Here is a 16,060-nt window from a genome sequence, read left to right as displayed (position 1 = left end):
ATTATATATATATGCGCTCCAACTGATGTGACTCTATCGAGGGACAGGAGAATACATTTTCCCCACTGGATTAAAGAATCTTCCCTTCGGAGACCAGGGGGAGTTCCTCTGCCTCACCGGGCACGAAAACAAACTGAAGTCACACATTTGAGCCTGGGCATCAGACACGGTTTGTGAGAGGGCGCGCTGGGACCAGACAGACACGGACAGCAAGACGGGACACCCCATACACAAGGCCAGTGTGTAATACAAGGGAGACTTTGTCTACTCTCATCTTTAGGAAGTAACAAAAAGCAGAACACAGCGGTTTTCAAATGTTACTTTCAGTTTAGGAAATAGCTATTTTTATTTTTTGGCCAAAATGTATTGATCTATGAAAAATATGCAAATCAGATTTTTGCTGGAGTCGATTTGCAGCCGGCTGGTTGCAAGTGTCTGTTCTGAGTTGTGCGAGCAGAGCTCCCCGTCGCTGCGCCGATACGCGAACGCCGCGTTTCTGCAGAAGGGCTTCCCGAGCCTTTCTCACGACACTGATCCTGTTTCCATGGAAATCCCTGCAACTTGTTTGGAAATTCGGGGTTTGTCAGCTAAATGGAATCTTGCGTGGCAAACAAGGAAGGGACTGTGTGGTCGAATCAATAGCCGCGGCACCCACAAAAACCCTGGGGGAGTGTCTCGGCGAGCCGGGTCCCCAGTCTCAGAGCGTCTCCCGGGAGACGTCTCCAGGCACGAGGGGCTGGGGGACAGGGGCATCCCCAGGGCGCCGGGCCCCACGGAGCTGCAAACGTGCACAGCCTGTGAGTCAGTCTCATCCGGGAATCAGCCCCTCTCCACAGGGCCCTCCTCCCTCCTCGGCGCTTGCAAATCGGATCCCTATCCAGGCTCTCGCCGAGCTCCTCTCCCTCCTCACCCTCCCCAGCACAGGGCACTCTCCTGTCTCCTGCAGGACACAGCAGGCAAGGCTGGTGCTTACAAAGGACGTACCTTTTCCTTTTAGTTCCTCGAAAGTCACACTTCCCTTGCGGTAGGAAATCAAGTTCTAACCTGAGACATCATTTTTCTGCAAACACATTTTTAAGTGTATGACACAGTATTGATAACCACAGGCGCGGGGCTGCACGGCAGATCCTAGCACCTAATCACCCCCGTAACTGAAGCCACGCCCACCATCGACACTCCCCCTGGGTAACCGTTCCTGTCTGCGTAAACGGCGAGTGACCACAAGGCGCGAGGGCAGAGGGTTCCCGCCGCTGGCTGCAGCTTGGCGCTAACAGATGGACCGTGCGGGCCTGACAGCGCGCAGACCAGCTCGCCGGCTGAGCCTCCGCCCCGCGGATGTGGACAGGCCAGTGCCCAGCACCACACAAGGCCACAGACGCAGCGATCACTGCCCACAGCCTGCGACGGCGAGAAGGCTGCGATTTTGCCACCTGAGGCCTGAATCAGCCCCAGAGCATCTGACTTCAGTGCCATCTTCAAACACACACTGAATTAGCAAATTTTAATTAGTGTTTTTAAAAGGTGTTTTTTTTTTAAACCTAGAAGGCATTTTAAAGACCACTTACTCCACACACCACTCCTTTCACAGCTCGGAGCTAAAGAGCAGCCGCGCTGGGCCAGGACTCTGAGTGAACATCTCGTCCCACGGCCGGGCCTGTGGTCTGTGAGCTCAGGGCCCCCAAATCGGTGTCACCTGGACCCCAGACTCAGGAACTCAGCGGCCTCCGGGCCTTCGGCACACCTGCTGTCCAACCGGCACCTCCAAAGTAACGAGCCACCACACACTTGAAACGGGTAAAGCCTATCGAACGTGAAGGCCATAATTTAAAAAGGCAAAAGCCTAAAGAAGTAACAGTGCAACAGTGAACTGTTAAATGTCTTCCTCTCTCCAAAGCTGCTCTGCGCCTACTCGCTGTTGCGGGAGGCAGGGCTTCCTGCCCCCAGCCCCACCCTGGCAGCCCCCGGGCAGTGTGTCAGCGGGCTCCGCCGCCCCGGCTCGTGTCGCTGCCTTTGGAAAACATGTCCAGTGCAGCGCCACGTTGACGTTCGCCGCGGGATCTCTCGTTCGCAGGGATCATAGTGGCTGAGAGGAGCGGTTATTGTAAACGTCAGTATCACATAATCGCACGAGCAAAGAGCCCGGCGCGTAGATGCGACCACAGCGCATTGGTGCCATTTGCTGCCACGGGAGGATCACGAGGAGGTGCGAACCACGGGCTTTGGGGTTTGAAACCTCTGGGCCTCAGTTTCCTTATTTGAGAAGGGAATATCTGCGGGGCTGCTGGAAATCTTAAACAGGAATGGCAGCATTGTTTTATGATAAATGTTGTGTTTCTATTTAATAATCTTCCTCTATTATATTACTAACATACTGTCTTCTAAATCTTAAATCAAAGCCTAATAATACCATAACTTTTGTGCAAAATAAAATACAGAAAAAAACCTAAAGACACCTGCTGTTTTCTGACCCAAAACCACCTGTTTAGAGTGTTGTTTTCCTTGTTTAGAGTCCACCTGCCTGCCGCCTGTGAAACACGATTCCGTCACCCGAAGGAGACGACAGGCTCTCTCTAAAGGCAGACGAGAGGCTGCCTTCAACTCGACTGCAGTGAGCAGAGTAAAAACCACGACTTTTGATAAATCAGATAAAGCCTGAACATTTTCCCTTCAACAGCCTAGAGAGCGGAAGGGGAACGAGTGGAGAAGGGAGGACGTGGGCGACCAGGCCGGCGGCAACCTAGGAACTAACTGGTCTAAACGCCAACTCTCAGCCCCCCTCACCCGGCCCCACCGGACCTGTCTTCAGGAGCGGCCCAGCGCTCCGCGGGCTGAGACCCGCCGGTCCGTGTACTGATGAGCAGGAGGAGGGGGGGGAGGTGGCGAAGAATTCTCAGCTGAAAATAGGTTTCCGCGTGACTCACTCTTTCCATAGGAAGGAAAAGATAGGTACACACCGAACCTTCAGTATGAAGAGGCAACTCCCCAACAGGGTTCAGAAGCCTGTATGGCTTTCTGGCAACCTGGGCTACGGGAGGGGGCACAGAGGAATCCTGCAGGATTCCACAGGCAGGATGCAGGGATGGGGAGCAGAGAGTAACCGGGAAATAGTTCCCTTTGGGACGTCATCTTCCGAAAGAGTCTGCTCAGGTGTGGGCGCGTTGCCTGTCTTGCAGGGAGGAGAAGAAAGGAGTGACTGTCGGCCTCGGTGGGTCTGAATCTCAGGGAGACAGACTGTGACTTTCCTGGGAGTGCCCGCGGTGGGGGAGGTCAGAGAGACCTTGAGGCGGGTGGGCGCGTGGACGCAGGCGTGCGCGGGGAATGCAGGCGTGCAAGAACACGTGTGTGCACGGATAAGGAACCACTCACTGTGCACCGACTCCCCGCCAGCTGGAATCCCACTCTTCCCTCACAATCTAACTTTAGAGGCATCTGCTCTGAGGAAACTGCATTCTTCTGAGCTGCCAGAGTATCGTGCCCTGTGTTTATCCAGAACCGCGCCGCCGTGCCCGTGTGCGGTGCTGGTCAGTCTGTCTCCAGCCGCCACGAGCTTCCCTGGGGGATTGCGGGGCCCAGTGCTTGGCTGAGGACAAGAATAGCTGGAAAGATACCGTTTAGTTAGGAATTCAGCACTGACTGGTGGCTGCGTTTCTCTTTTCACTCATTCAACCAGCATTCATTGAGCGCCTACTGCATGCAAGCTGCAGAGTCACAAGGGAAACCAGGCAGACTGACGACTTTAGCAGGAGGAGAATTAACTAATTAATTTCAGATAAAGGCCCTCACATACGCATTAGATTATCTTAATTTCTTGAAATACAGGCATCGTAATAACAGGTCACGCCAGAAGTCCTCATGGTCCACCATCAATGTCGATAACAGGCCAGGATTGCATACGCTCCGCCCGAGGCGTGGGTTCGACCCAGAAAACTCAGCAGCAGAAATCGATGGCAGAACAAATCCATCCCCTAACCCTCTGTCTGGGGGGGGCAGTGTGCAAAAAGATGCCCCAGGAAAAACTGCCTTCACTGAGGTTGCATCTGTGTGTTTCCATAGAGACGCGATAAACAAAAACCCAATACAAGCCCGCAAAACAATCATGTACGTTTTAAAGTCTTTCCAGAGTCCCCTTAACTTAGGATATGACCAAACAGTTCTCCTCGAATTCACAATGAAGGAAAAGACTTACTCTCCAGTGGAACATAGTTCTCTGTAACAGACAACAGACCTGGCCGGGACCCGCCCTTTCTCCCTTAGCCGCAGCTGAAGGAAAGCTCAGGGCAACGTCCAGCCCCATATAGAGCTATCAACATACTTCAGGTTCTTTCTTCCATGTATTTTAAAAATTGGGCGAATTATCCCGCTTTACGCTTTTTCATATTGCTGACTCTAATCTTATTCTAAATTAGCTCAGTATAAATTGTGAATTAAATGATGAATAAGAAAATACAATGTTGCATGTAATATTAAGACATTGTATCTACTTTATGGATCAAAGCTATCGTTAGCACAGAATTAGGCAACCGTAATCACAAATACATAGTGAGGTTGCTGGCACTATAAAATACACAAGGGAATTTTTGTTGACAAAAACTAAGACGTAAACTTGATTAGCAATCAATACTTCCAAGTAAGTTAAAAGGATTTCAAAAAGTTTTAACAGGACAGTCAATTTGCCCTTGGATAAAATTTTAACAAATCATGTCAGCTTGGAAAATCATTTCTCCCTCCTTCCCTTCCTCCTCCCCTCTCACACCACCCTGTGTAGGTGCCTCGCTCTGAACTCTGGGTTTCAGCTTGGTATTTCGGTTGCTAGTTGAGCGGGCGGATAAAGGTGCACACTACTTTGAGCAGGACTGTGACGCCGCAGTCAGCGACTGGAGAGATTAGGAATCGAATAACAGTAACACGGTCCAAGAATTACCCCGCCAGGCAGATTGCCAACCTATTAACATTAGGGAAACAAGAAAAGTAAAAGATCCCACAGCAAACTGGACCCACTACTCGCTACAGGGTGTTCCTGCAATCCCGGTGAGCACGCATGCTCAGCTAGAGAGGTGAAAAGTGATAAAAGCTGCTTTCTCGATTCCGAACAGATCAGAAGCAAATGATCTGAAAAGTTAATGCTCATTTAACATAAAAAAGTTTACTGGAAGTTTCCATTCACTGTGTTTTAAGTGTCCCATAATCTAGGGGCAGAGGCCCCAAAGCCAAAAAGTGAATAAAAGTAAGCCAGTCTTCATTTGGATTTAAAAAAAAGAGACAGAGAGGAGGAAATGATTTTTGCACTAAGATGAAAATCTACAACGTGAACAATGTTCAGTAATAATAACTGTAAATATAAGATCATGCAATGCTAGAACATTCCCCAAGTATTTAATCTTTCTCTCCTTTCACCTTGGGAAGTGCAGGGACAGGTGCTACCTTCCTGGGGAAACCGAGGCACAGAGAAATTAAAGTAGCTGCCCGGCAGCGCGGTGAGTGGGCGGCAGGGCCGAGCGGTAGCCGAGGAGGAGCTGAGAGACGGGCGCTGACGCGGGCGGGGGCGGGAGCTGGGGAGGGAGAAGACCCCTGAGCGGCCAGAGTGCTCCACGCAAACCCGAGGGTGGCCCGGCGGCAGGCGGCACGCGGCCAGGGGTCAGCAGCCGCAGCGGCCGAGTGAGTCCCACCAGGGCGAGACGGAGGCTCTAAACCCTCGTCACCCCCGCAGTCACCGCCTCAAACCTCCAGGCTGCGGAGTTGGAGCCCAGTGATGTCAGCGCTAACGCCGGCCCACGGCTTGCCGGGACACCAGCACGAGTGTCACTTACGTGGCTTCACGTTAGCGCCCACCGCCAGGCTCTCGGGAGGGTGCGCGACGGGGTACCTGCCGTGCTCGCCCGCGCCTTGGTTCGCGCCGTATTCGATCACCTCCACGTGGCCCAGGGGGACGCTCCACTTGAGCAGGTACCTCTGGCTGGGGACGGCGCGGCTCTCGTGCAAGGTGCTGGAACAACGGAGAGGACCTCGTGAACGAGCATATGAACAGGCTGCGATACTTCGTAGCCTTTAGATATTCAAGCGAGACACGTTTTAATGTTGGATTTCCCTGCTTCTGACTGTCTTGTGAACGGTTACCATTTGGTGCCACAATAATCAGACGGGAGAGTGGAGCTTTTCACTTGGACCCAGGGGAGAACTGCCCAGGACGTGTTTCCCAGGAAGGGCGAAGGTTTCCGTGAGAGCTTCAAGGGAAGAGCTCTTGCTCGATGCTTGCTGGTGACTACGTGAACAAAGGTGCTCAGGCTTTCTGGAGAATTCCATCAACAGGACAAATCTTCTGTAATATGTGGACCGAGATACTGTTCCGTAAGAGTTAACCCTAAAACTTTCTCTGCTCTTATATGGTCACATGAAAATCACTGTAACAGAATTCAGCATACCATTACATTCCATGATTAAAATACTTAATATTTATTGAGTATACAGAAAGTAGATGAAAACCCAATACCTACGTAGGTTATTTTCTTCTTTCATCATCACACAGGACATACGTGCAGAGAAACACGCAGAACACACACACACATACACACACACACAGTCTAGCGAAACGGCAGAGCAAACCTGTGCGGCCACCAGCCATGTGGAGGGGTCACGTTGCCAGCACCCTGGCAGTCCCCACACGCCCAGAAAAAAAAAAAAACAGCCCCCTCCAGAAGCAACCAGTATTCTTACTTTTGGTGATAATCACATTTTGCTTTGCTTCAAAATAAACTTTTAAAAATCAAAATGTAGACAGGAATGACCACAACGCCAGGTGCTGGAAACTGAAACGCGTGACTCTCTGGGGCCACGTGTCTCCCCAGCTTCCCTCTGGCCCCAGGAACCACCGTCGGTGACAACACCTGGTCGGTATAGAAACGGAAGGGGAGGGGGGCGCTTCAGACCCAGCAAGAGGACAGGTCGTGTTCCGCAAACTAGAGTTTGCCTCCAATTAAAAAAATAGAGATGCTTGTGAATTCCTTTCAAAATTTCTATTCATCCTCTTTGAATCTAAACCCCCCGTCCCTACAGAGGAGGCAGCAGGTGCACTTGGTGGTTGGTGGACAGGGACACCGGGCACACAGAGCGTGCCACAGCTGGTGTGTGCTGGCTTGTCACCGTGGCCACGGTCCGTGGTGCCAACACTCCCTGGGAGACTTCGAGCCACGGACGGTCTGGCCACCGGCTCCCAAAGTGGAAATCTAACAACTGGCTCTTGCGCGACATTTGCCTGTGCTATTTTCTACAGCACCCGGAGCACTGTGTTCAGAGTCACACCGCTCCCTTACGATCGATCTATATTTGAAGACCCTTTAATTCTCAAACATCCTTGACTTACTACAACATTGTATGTGTTGGAGAACAATTCTGATGTCAAACTGTATTAAATAAAAGAACTAGCCCAGGCTTGGTGGCTCACGCCTATAATCCCAGCACGGTGGGAGGCGAGAGGATCACCTGAAGTCAGGAGTTTGAGTCCAGCCTGGGCAAGAGCGAGACCTTGTCTCTATAAAAAAACAGAAAAATTAGCCGGGCATGGTGGCACACACCTGCAGGCCCAGCTACTCGGGAGGCTGAGGCAGGAGGATGGCTTGAGCCCAGGAGTTTGAGGTTGCTGTGAGCTATGATGATGCCACTGTACTCTAGCCCAAGCAACACAGCAAGACCCTCTAAATGTAAAAAAGAAAGAAAGAAAGAAAGAAAGAAAAAGAGAAAGAAAAAAGAACTGCCAAAGTGTTACTCATTTTCTTGGTTTACACCTAATACGAATATAACCAATCTAGTTATATAAGAAAAACCTTACCAAAAATACATGTATAGAGAAGCAGCTATAAAGAATTTAAATAATTAAAAAAGAACCATAGAATGATTTAAGATGGTTATTAAAAAACTCAATTTAGTTTCCAGCTCTAACATCAGCCTTGTTTAAAGAGCAAATAAACCTGCACGTATCTAGTTTCCACCAGCAGTGACCTGCGGTGTACACTGAACCCGTTTAAAAACACACGTGTTTGTGACGAGGCTTCCTTCAATTGCTAAGTTTCAGCCCAGAAACCAGTTCGGCTCGAATGAGAGCACTAACAAAGGCACTCCCTTGCGCTAGACACACCCAGCCTGTAATTAGGAGACAAACACAAACGATGACGCGTGTCCCTACCGTGAGCTGACCGTGGCGCACATCAGTACGTCGTTTAACATGAAGAGGCGGCGCTCTTTGGTTTTAATAATTTCTCCTCTGTCGTTGTAAACCGTTTCTATCATGTCGTCAGATCGGACGAGGTATCGGTTCCCACTGCTGAGAAGCTGAATATTCAAAACAATAGTCAACTAAGTTACCGCAACCGAGTTTACGCAAAATAGACAGAGGAGGAGGAAAAGGTTTTGCAAAGTACGGGAGTTTCTAGCATCAGAGTTTTACGGATGTTTTTCAGGAGAACCCGCACGCGCCACTCACACTGCAGGCCCTGACTACGCACAGTTCTGAAGGCAACTTCTGAAAACCGAGCGTGTCACCGGCATCAGCATTTGCAGCTGCCCTGCACGTGAAAGGAATCTCGCTCTCCCGTGAACACAGTTTCTACACGGAACTGGTTCCTTCCTCTTTACCTGTCGTTCCCCACGACTGCCCTGACCACACGCTTCCCTCTCGGGCTTTCCTGCAGTGACCCATTCGGGATTTACAACCCTAGGTCAACCAGGAACTGTTGTTACAGGAAGTAATTACTTTGTAATTTTACTTTTCCCAAAGTAAACATGATTAAGTAAGCATCTTAACTTCCCAGGATATGCCACATTTTATTCCACTGAGCCAAACAAAATACCATCAGTTCTTTGGAAAGATGCTTCGTATCAGCCAATAAAATGCTACGTCCTCTGGAAGTCACACTCCTTACAACAGTTTAACCAACGGAGTCCTCAGCCCAGGTTCTCCGTCTACACTGGCTACATTGGTGGAGACCCAGCCTCACCACCCGACTCCTCCTACCACACGCGCTCCCGGGACCGATGCGCCCTGTGCACGTTTACGCAACATTCGCGACGCACCGTCGCGTCTTCCCGTGCCTCTGGGCTCTCTGTCCCCGTGTACTCAGGAACCGAAGTGCCACGGGGAGCATGACTGTAAACAACGCGAACTACGTCAGGAATAGAACCGGATGCAATTTTCTGCTTATAACGTTCCTACGTAAATCATCTGGAGAACTGGGGGAAACCTGTGGCTTAAGATGTGTTGCCGTGAAGTTCTCATCGTTAAATTACCGAATGTCATTGGGAGGCAGAAAATCCCTCCTACTGACGAGAATAGAAGGTGACTTTAGCAACAGGGACTATTATCTGTAATAACTCAGCACAGCTCATAGGCAGTGACGTCTCCCTGCGGACCAGGCCTTAGGTAAACGCGGCAAAGCCACACCGAACCAGAGCACTGCGGCAGAGCAACATTGCAAGTGCAAAGCTCAGACACGGGCTTGCGGAGGAACCGGCATCCTCCTGCGTCCACTTCCCTCACTCGTGACCGGTACGGCCCGGTCTCCACACACGTGGGCACAAACGGAAATGTCTGCAAATACGCCCAGCTTCGATCATCACTGTCTAAAATGAACGCAGCATTTCGAAAGTAAAACTAAGCTAAAAGAGTGGCTCTTAACCTGCATCCATGTGAGCATCTAACGCATCCACGAACCCCTTCCTGAGAAAATGCAGACAGACCATCGGGGTTTTGTGCACAATCTCCAGACCTGGCGCACGCCTGCCGGTCTCCACGGACACCCAGAGAAGAGCTCTGGGCCAAGGGAATTATTCCGAACGTTTCCAAAGATGAGTTACGAATGGGTGAGTAACAATGGCCTTATTAGTACAAAGCAAAAATAATTTCAGAATAGAGTTGGAAAAAAATCTGTCTCGACCTTGTTCAGGTATCTTTCGTTGATGGCCTTTGCGATTTGCTTGATTTCACAGCGCTGGTCAGCATCTCTTTTCCTTTCGTTCAGTTTCTCTGCCAAAGTCTCCAGCTCCGTCAGGGCCATCTGAATAGGCAGCCTGTCGGGGTGTCCCTTGGGCGTGTTCTTCAGCAAATCCTGCGGGCAACAAGGCAGAGCGGCAGCGGTTACCACGTGCACACCTCCGACCCACGATGAGTCGTCACCCGCACACTGACGGCCGGGGAGATGGCAGTGACATCAGTTACTCTGGGGAAAAATAGACACTATTCTTGGGAAAGGATCACGAACTGAGTCACAGCTTGGCTGAACATCTGAACAGCTCCCTTTGCAAAAACAAAACCCAAAAAATAGCACTGTACGATGAAGGACGCGCTGACTACGCACATGGCACGATCTTGCAAATGTTTTGCTCTCTGCAACGATGTTCCAGACCACAATTAGGTTGTTTCTCTCAAGTTGAGTCAGACGAGCGAACGCAGGCATAGACGGGTCCAGCTACTTTTTACGAAAACTAGTTTCCCAACATCAAGGGTGCAGCAGTTTTGCGGGGTTGACGCTGTGCCCACAGCATCAACCCACACAGCAGGGGCCCTCTCTGGGCCTCCCAGCCACACTGAAAACGGGGCCTGATTGTAGGGGAACCCAGCTACTCTGTGGGATGCACGGTGGTGGCCAACCGTCACGATGCCTCTGTCCAAACCCACAGGGCGTGCAGCTCCAGGGCTGACCCGCGCGCAGACGGCGGGCTCCGGGTGGTCAGGGGGTGTCCGTGTGGGCTCGTCACCCTCACAGGTGCACCCGCGGCTGTGCGTGTGGGGAGAGGGGTACCTGAGAACCCCTGTACCTTCCTCTCGATTTTGCTCTGAATCTAAAACTGCACTAAAAAAATAGTCCAGTCTTAAAAGAAAAAGAAGGCTGAGCCTTCCTCTCTTCCACCCTGCAGTCTCAGATGAGCCTGAGGACATTTCGCGGAGGGCGCAAGGCACAGAGCCACAATATCGTCACCAAAAAGATGGCCCAAGGCTGGCAACCCACATAAACCCTGAACAGCAATGACGGACGACCTTCTTGTCACCTAGAGCTTGCACGGAGCCTGCTGCCCAACTCGCTTTCACACGCGACGCACCGATGTGCCGAAGGGGCGAGGCTGAGTCTGAAACCCTCCTCAGACTGCGTGTGGTCCCACCCTCACCCACCAGTTTTTACGTGTTTGTGTAGGACCTGGGCAGTAATAGACTTCAACAGCATGCTCGTCTTTCCAGACCTTCTTTTAAAAACCTGAAAAGAACACTGCGTAGACGAGCAAATGTTTCCAGGCTGGATGGAAAATTTAAACTACTCTGCACATTTGTTTTCCTGGGAGTCGCATCAAATTCTAACAAGGCAGAAAAGGAAGATCTTGAATCTAATTCTGGCACCAACACAGTATACTGGTGGTGCCCGCCCCGCGATGCAAGCACGACAGACGGAAACCGCAGCCCGTGGTCCGGCCGAGCCGCCGGGCCGACCTGCCAGGCCGCAGCCCCACGAGCACAGACGTCAAGTTCCTCGTTGCCGTTGTTACCAGGAATTGCCATCTAACACGGACCTTTGTACAACGCAGGAGGAAAAAGTTAGCTGAGATAAAGTAAGACGGAGGCACGGGGCGGACAAGGGTTCTGGAGCCCACATGGGAAACCCGCCGTCCCGGCCCTGCCGCACCTACCAGGGGACAGCGGTAGCCGCTACCGTCTCGGTAAGAAGGGCCAGGAGCACCTGCGGGACAAGGTGCGCCAGGACCAGAGAGCAGAGACCAGGAGAGGCACCGGGGGAAGGGAGGGCATCCCAGGCCCCTGCTGTCTCCCCCCACCCACGCCCAGCACACAGACGGTAGCAGCAGGCAGGAGGGAGGGTGCGAGCTTGCCAACGCCCCTCCAGCCAGTCTCCTGCCCAATCCCAGGTGCACCTGATCCCTAACCTGGGAGGCAGGGTCCGTGGCCACATCCACACAATTATTCCAGATGCAGAAACCGCCTTGTCTCTGACTCCAGCTGTGCTTTTTCCAAAGCAAAGCAAACCCACCCTGCTCCCCTCTGGGAGGAATCTCCAGGGCGCTCCAGCAGTTCATCAAATATGGCCAAAAAGTGAGCCAGGACCGAAGGTTTGCCCCACAGAGAAAACCGCTCAGGCGAATCTAGGACCCACGGTTCCCTCTGGGCTGCGTCCTCCGCCAAGCAGCATGAGCCCGGCGTGGCGAAGTCTAAGGGGGGTCTCAGGAAGGCCCACGGTGGGGGCGGAGAGAGTGGGGAGGGAAGAAGCGATGGTGTAAACTGACCTAAACAACTCTGCGGGTGCCTGTTTGGAAGAACATGGCAAAAAGTGCTTTCAAAGCAAAATTCTCGAGTCTATTGTAACTGGAATTCTGAGTTGAAGAATGTTCTTCTCAGTGAGGCAACCTGAAGTCATGTCCCAACACAGAAAGAAATCCAGGCCCAACTATACCCAGCCTTTCCCTAAACACAACCTACTGACACGTAAAGGAAGAACACAGACGCAGACGGGGCCTTCTCCACTGGCGGGGACAGACCCGCTTCCGCTCAGGAAATGTGCTCTCGCTCACACCCTCCACTTTACCTGCCATAAACTCCTCACGCGCACTCGCCGCGTGTCCCGTCTCTCCCCCGGTCGGGCCGAGGCCTGCGATTGCCCCGAGCCAGGAGCCCAGGCACCGGGGAACGCTCCAAGCCCAGCGAGGACTGAACCGCGACACGAGCTTCCCCATCGCTGCCCTCCCCGTCCTCGGCGCTTGGCGGAAGGAATCTGCGACTGGCACATCTTTCCTGGTCTCGTCTCGGCTTTGCAAGCCTGTCCCCCCTCTGGACACAGAGCGGGGAGTTTTTCCCCGTGACTCCAGACCAGACGCGGCACAGTCAAGACCGGCCGCCATCTACGCGGCTGCTGGGCACCCACCGCGCCGGCAGCTCCCCCAGGGCTGGCGCCCCGGCGACGCCTGCACGTGGAGCCCTCCGCCCTCACCCCCCGACCCTCGACAGCCACCCAGAGGGCAGTCGGGGCAGAGGCGGCTCCCGCCACGTGGCCCAGCCGACTCTCTTCCCACCCCGAGCCCTCCTCACCTGGAGCAGGAGGATGAACTGCGGGAAGCGCTGGATGGGCCGCATCAGCAGGCTGTAGAGCGTGATCCGGTCGGGACTGGCCTCCTGGCACTGCTGCGGGGAAAGCGCCAGGCTCAGCGGGCTGCGGGGCCCCCGCGACCCAGGACAGTCGGGACAGGACTCCCGGCTACTCAGGAGCCCCCAGCTCGGCTTCAGCTGGAAGAAATTTCACCAAATTCCTTTCAAAGTACTCTCTGCACCTGCGCCGGGGGATTCGCTCCGGCTGCCACAGCGGCTGCCATGGAGGGCCAGGTCTCACCGCCTGGGCCTGGCGCTGGGCGGATTCCGGGGGTGTCCGGGGGTCCGTGTTCTGGCCACCGTTTGCCAGGGAGGGGGTGCTGAGTGGGACTGGGCTGTTGCTACCTGAGGCCGCCGGGCGGTGCCAACCTGGGGCGGCACCAGGTGTCCAGCTCCCCGGGCTGAAGGGGCAGCACCCAGCGCACCGGCCCCTCAGCTCGCCGGCACCGGGCTCTCAGAGGCTCAGGCCTCAGGCCAGAGTTCATCTCCTGAGGCCGCCGGCGAGCTGAGGGGTAGGGGCTGCGGTCACAGCAGGGGCCGAAACAAGTCCTCAGAGCAAACGTGTGGCTGACTCAGTCCCTGTTTTCTCTCCCTACAAGGAAGAAGCTGCCACAGCAAAAGGCCACGGCGTCTGCAACTCTGCATAATGGGGACTGCGACCCAGTCCCTCAGCAAACCCGGATGGGCCACAGCTCCGCTCCCGCCAGGCGGGAACCACCTGGAACCATCCTGCCGGGTGCGGGGAGGGGAAACACTGCGCTGGGCAGGCAGACTTGCCCTGTGTGCCCTGGCCCAGGCAGCAGCAGTGTCCAGGAACCCAGCCCAGGGGCAAGAAGACACTCTGTCCCAAAGCTTCATGATGCAAACGCGAGTCTCCCACAGAGGAGCCCGCGCTGGGCCGGTGGCCACGGGCTTTGACGCGGGAACTCAGTCTGGTCCACTGCGCAGCAGCCGTCCTCACAGCCTCTCGGGACCGGGGAAGCCCCGCCACCCCCAGTGGAGTGACACGTGCCTGCGTCAGGGGACAGGCTGTCCTGCTGCGGCGCCAGGGCCCGGGAAGGCTGCAGCTCTCTCCTCCCCGGGCGGGAGGAACAAGGCCACGTCCCACCTCGCCTGGGGCCAATCCGGAAGCCAGAAGTTGGGTTTCTATCATTCCTGACTAAACGCTGAAGATGGGGGTGGGGAGGTAACTTCAGGAGCGGATCTTGACGTTCTTTTTGTCTGCCCCTCACACGTGAGGATGTGCAAATAAAAGCTATTTTCAAAAAGCTACGTTGGGACCTAAAATTCCTCTTCATTTCTACGCTAATCCGACACCTACGGTACTGCTGGTACCGAGATCTTTAAGTAACATTATGCATTCAGGGTCGCGACGCGGTAAAGTATGATTATGAGGTATTTGACATGAACTTCAGAGGGTATTAAAACCCAAATGGAGAAAAGGGAGTTACCTTTAAAAACTCGAGAAAAGCAGGCTTTGTGGCACACGTTTTCTTGAGGACGGCCACAGCCGTGCTGAAATTGTTCACATACTCGCTGTAGGCGTCCAGGACCATGGACTTGGAGAACTGAAGCACAGGAAATGGAGGATGAGAAGTAACTCAGGGGCCCAGACATTCCCTTTTCTAACTTAAAAGAGAAGATTTGAAACCCGCCCCCAAAACACCCTTCCAGCCACCGCGACAAACTTTATCACAACCGCGTGGTTTTCTTCTAGGCCCCTCGGGAAACGGCCAGAGGGCTGTTGCATCTTATTCTCGGGGCCCCGGTGCACTTCCAGGCACCCTTGTTCGAAGCCACGGTAACCAGGGGTTCGGTTAAGAATGTTCCTGACTACAGAGAAATAAACACGACAATTACAGACGAGCTGCTTTAAACTCCTGCCAAGCCTCATTCAGTGGCTTCCAACTCCGGGACTCGGGCTGAGACCGCTGGCTAATTGCAATAACGGGGCCCCCAGCGGCCCCCGCAGGACCTGAAACCAGCGGGGACCACCCACTGCAGGGGCCTCAGAGGGGAGCCCACTCCCCAGGCCAAGGTGCAGGGCCCCACACACGCTCGCTTCCTAAAAACACAGAGGTTTCAAGAGGTAGAAACAGCTGTCCCTGGTGTCAGCATTCAGAGAAAAAACTCATCCGTGTTACACTCCTGAGACACCGCAAGTCCCCTGTGATGGACAGAGGGACGGACAGCAGCGTCCCCAGAAAGATCTGGCGGGACTGTCACCGAGGGAAGAACGCTTTCCTCTAAATTATGTGTTTTCTCAAAAAAGACTTTTTTCCATTTTAAAAAATGTTGGCCAGGTAAATATTTAAAGAACAGAGACAGAGTTGAAGCTAATATATAAAATAGCCAAAAAATGCTGTAACAAAATAAATATCCAATATTTTTTTTTGTTTTTCATAAAGATCCCATGAAGGGTGTTGTGCGAATATCTTAGCAAGAATTTTGTGTCCATGTTATGCCCAGAACATCCTACAGCTAATGGACTTCACCAAGTGCACACATAAATTATTTAGGAAACACAAAAACATTTCATATATCATTATTACAGCGTTCGTTTAAGTATACGACCACTTTAAAAAAACTTGCAAGCTCATATCCCTTTGATGACATTATTATCTTAAGTAGTTACAGAAACTAACCTGTTTTATTTATAATAGTCCACATCTAGAGAAATGTAACCAAAACATAGCATATAACCCGCACGGGGAGCAGACATAAAACCACTCAGAACTGCCACTGCAGACACTCAGCGCCGGGAGCTTCTGGGCTGTGTCTCCTGATAGGAAACATGGACGCGCTTTCCTGCGTCGCGGCGCAGGGTCAAACACTCTGCATCTGCACAACAGAAAACTCCAGACCAAAGAGCAAAGTCTGAGGAAACATATTTCCCAGGATGTGTCTCTTTCTTTTTTTTTTTTTTTTTTT

The 16,060-nt window shown here is 52.7% G+C and overlaps 1 protein-coding gene across 1 annotated transcript in view; it reads right to left on the bottom strand.

Annotated features, from left to right (window-relative positions):
• The window catches only part of ARHGEF10 (Rho guanine nucleotide exchange factor (GEF) 10), a 75,353-nt gene that overhangs the window by 32,593 nt on the left and 26,700 nt on the right, over positions 1–16,060 (bottom strand). Inside the window, exons 11-15 of the mRNA XM_012645865.1 lie at positions 14,581–14,697; positions 13,073–13,165; positions 9,924–10,094; positions 8,177–8,322; positions 5,808–5,983 (exon numbers count right to left, since the gene is read on the bottom strand). Of these exons, the coding sequence (XP_012501319.1) occupies positions 5,808–5,983; positions 8,177–8,322; positions 9,924–10,094; positions 13,073–13,165; positions 14,581–14,697 (703 nt within the window). The remainder of the gene's footprint in view (positions 1–5,807; positions 5,984–8,176; positions 8,323–9,923; positions 10,095–13,072; positions 13,166–14,580; positions 14,698–16,060) is intronic.

The sequence above is a fragment of the Propithecus coquereli genome, unplaced genomic scaffold (genome assembly GCF_000956105.1).
Source record: "Propithecus coquereli isolate 6110/MARCELLA unplaced genomic scaffold, Pcoq_1.0 Scaffold238, whole genome shotgun sequence".
Taxonomy (NCBI): domain Eukaryota; kingdom Metazoa; phylum Chordata; class Mammalia; order Primates; family Indriidae; genus Propithecus; species Propithecus coquereli.
The sequence above is the reverse complement of the archived record's forward strand: the minus strand, read 5'-3'. Positions and strand labels throughout refer to the sequence as shown.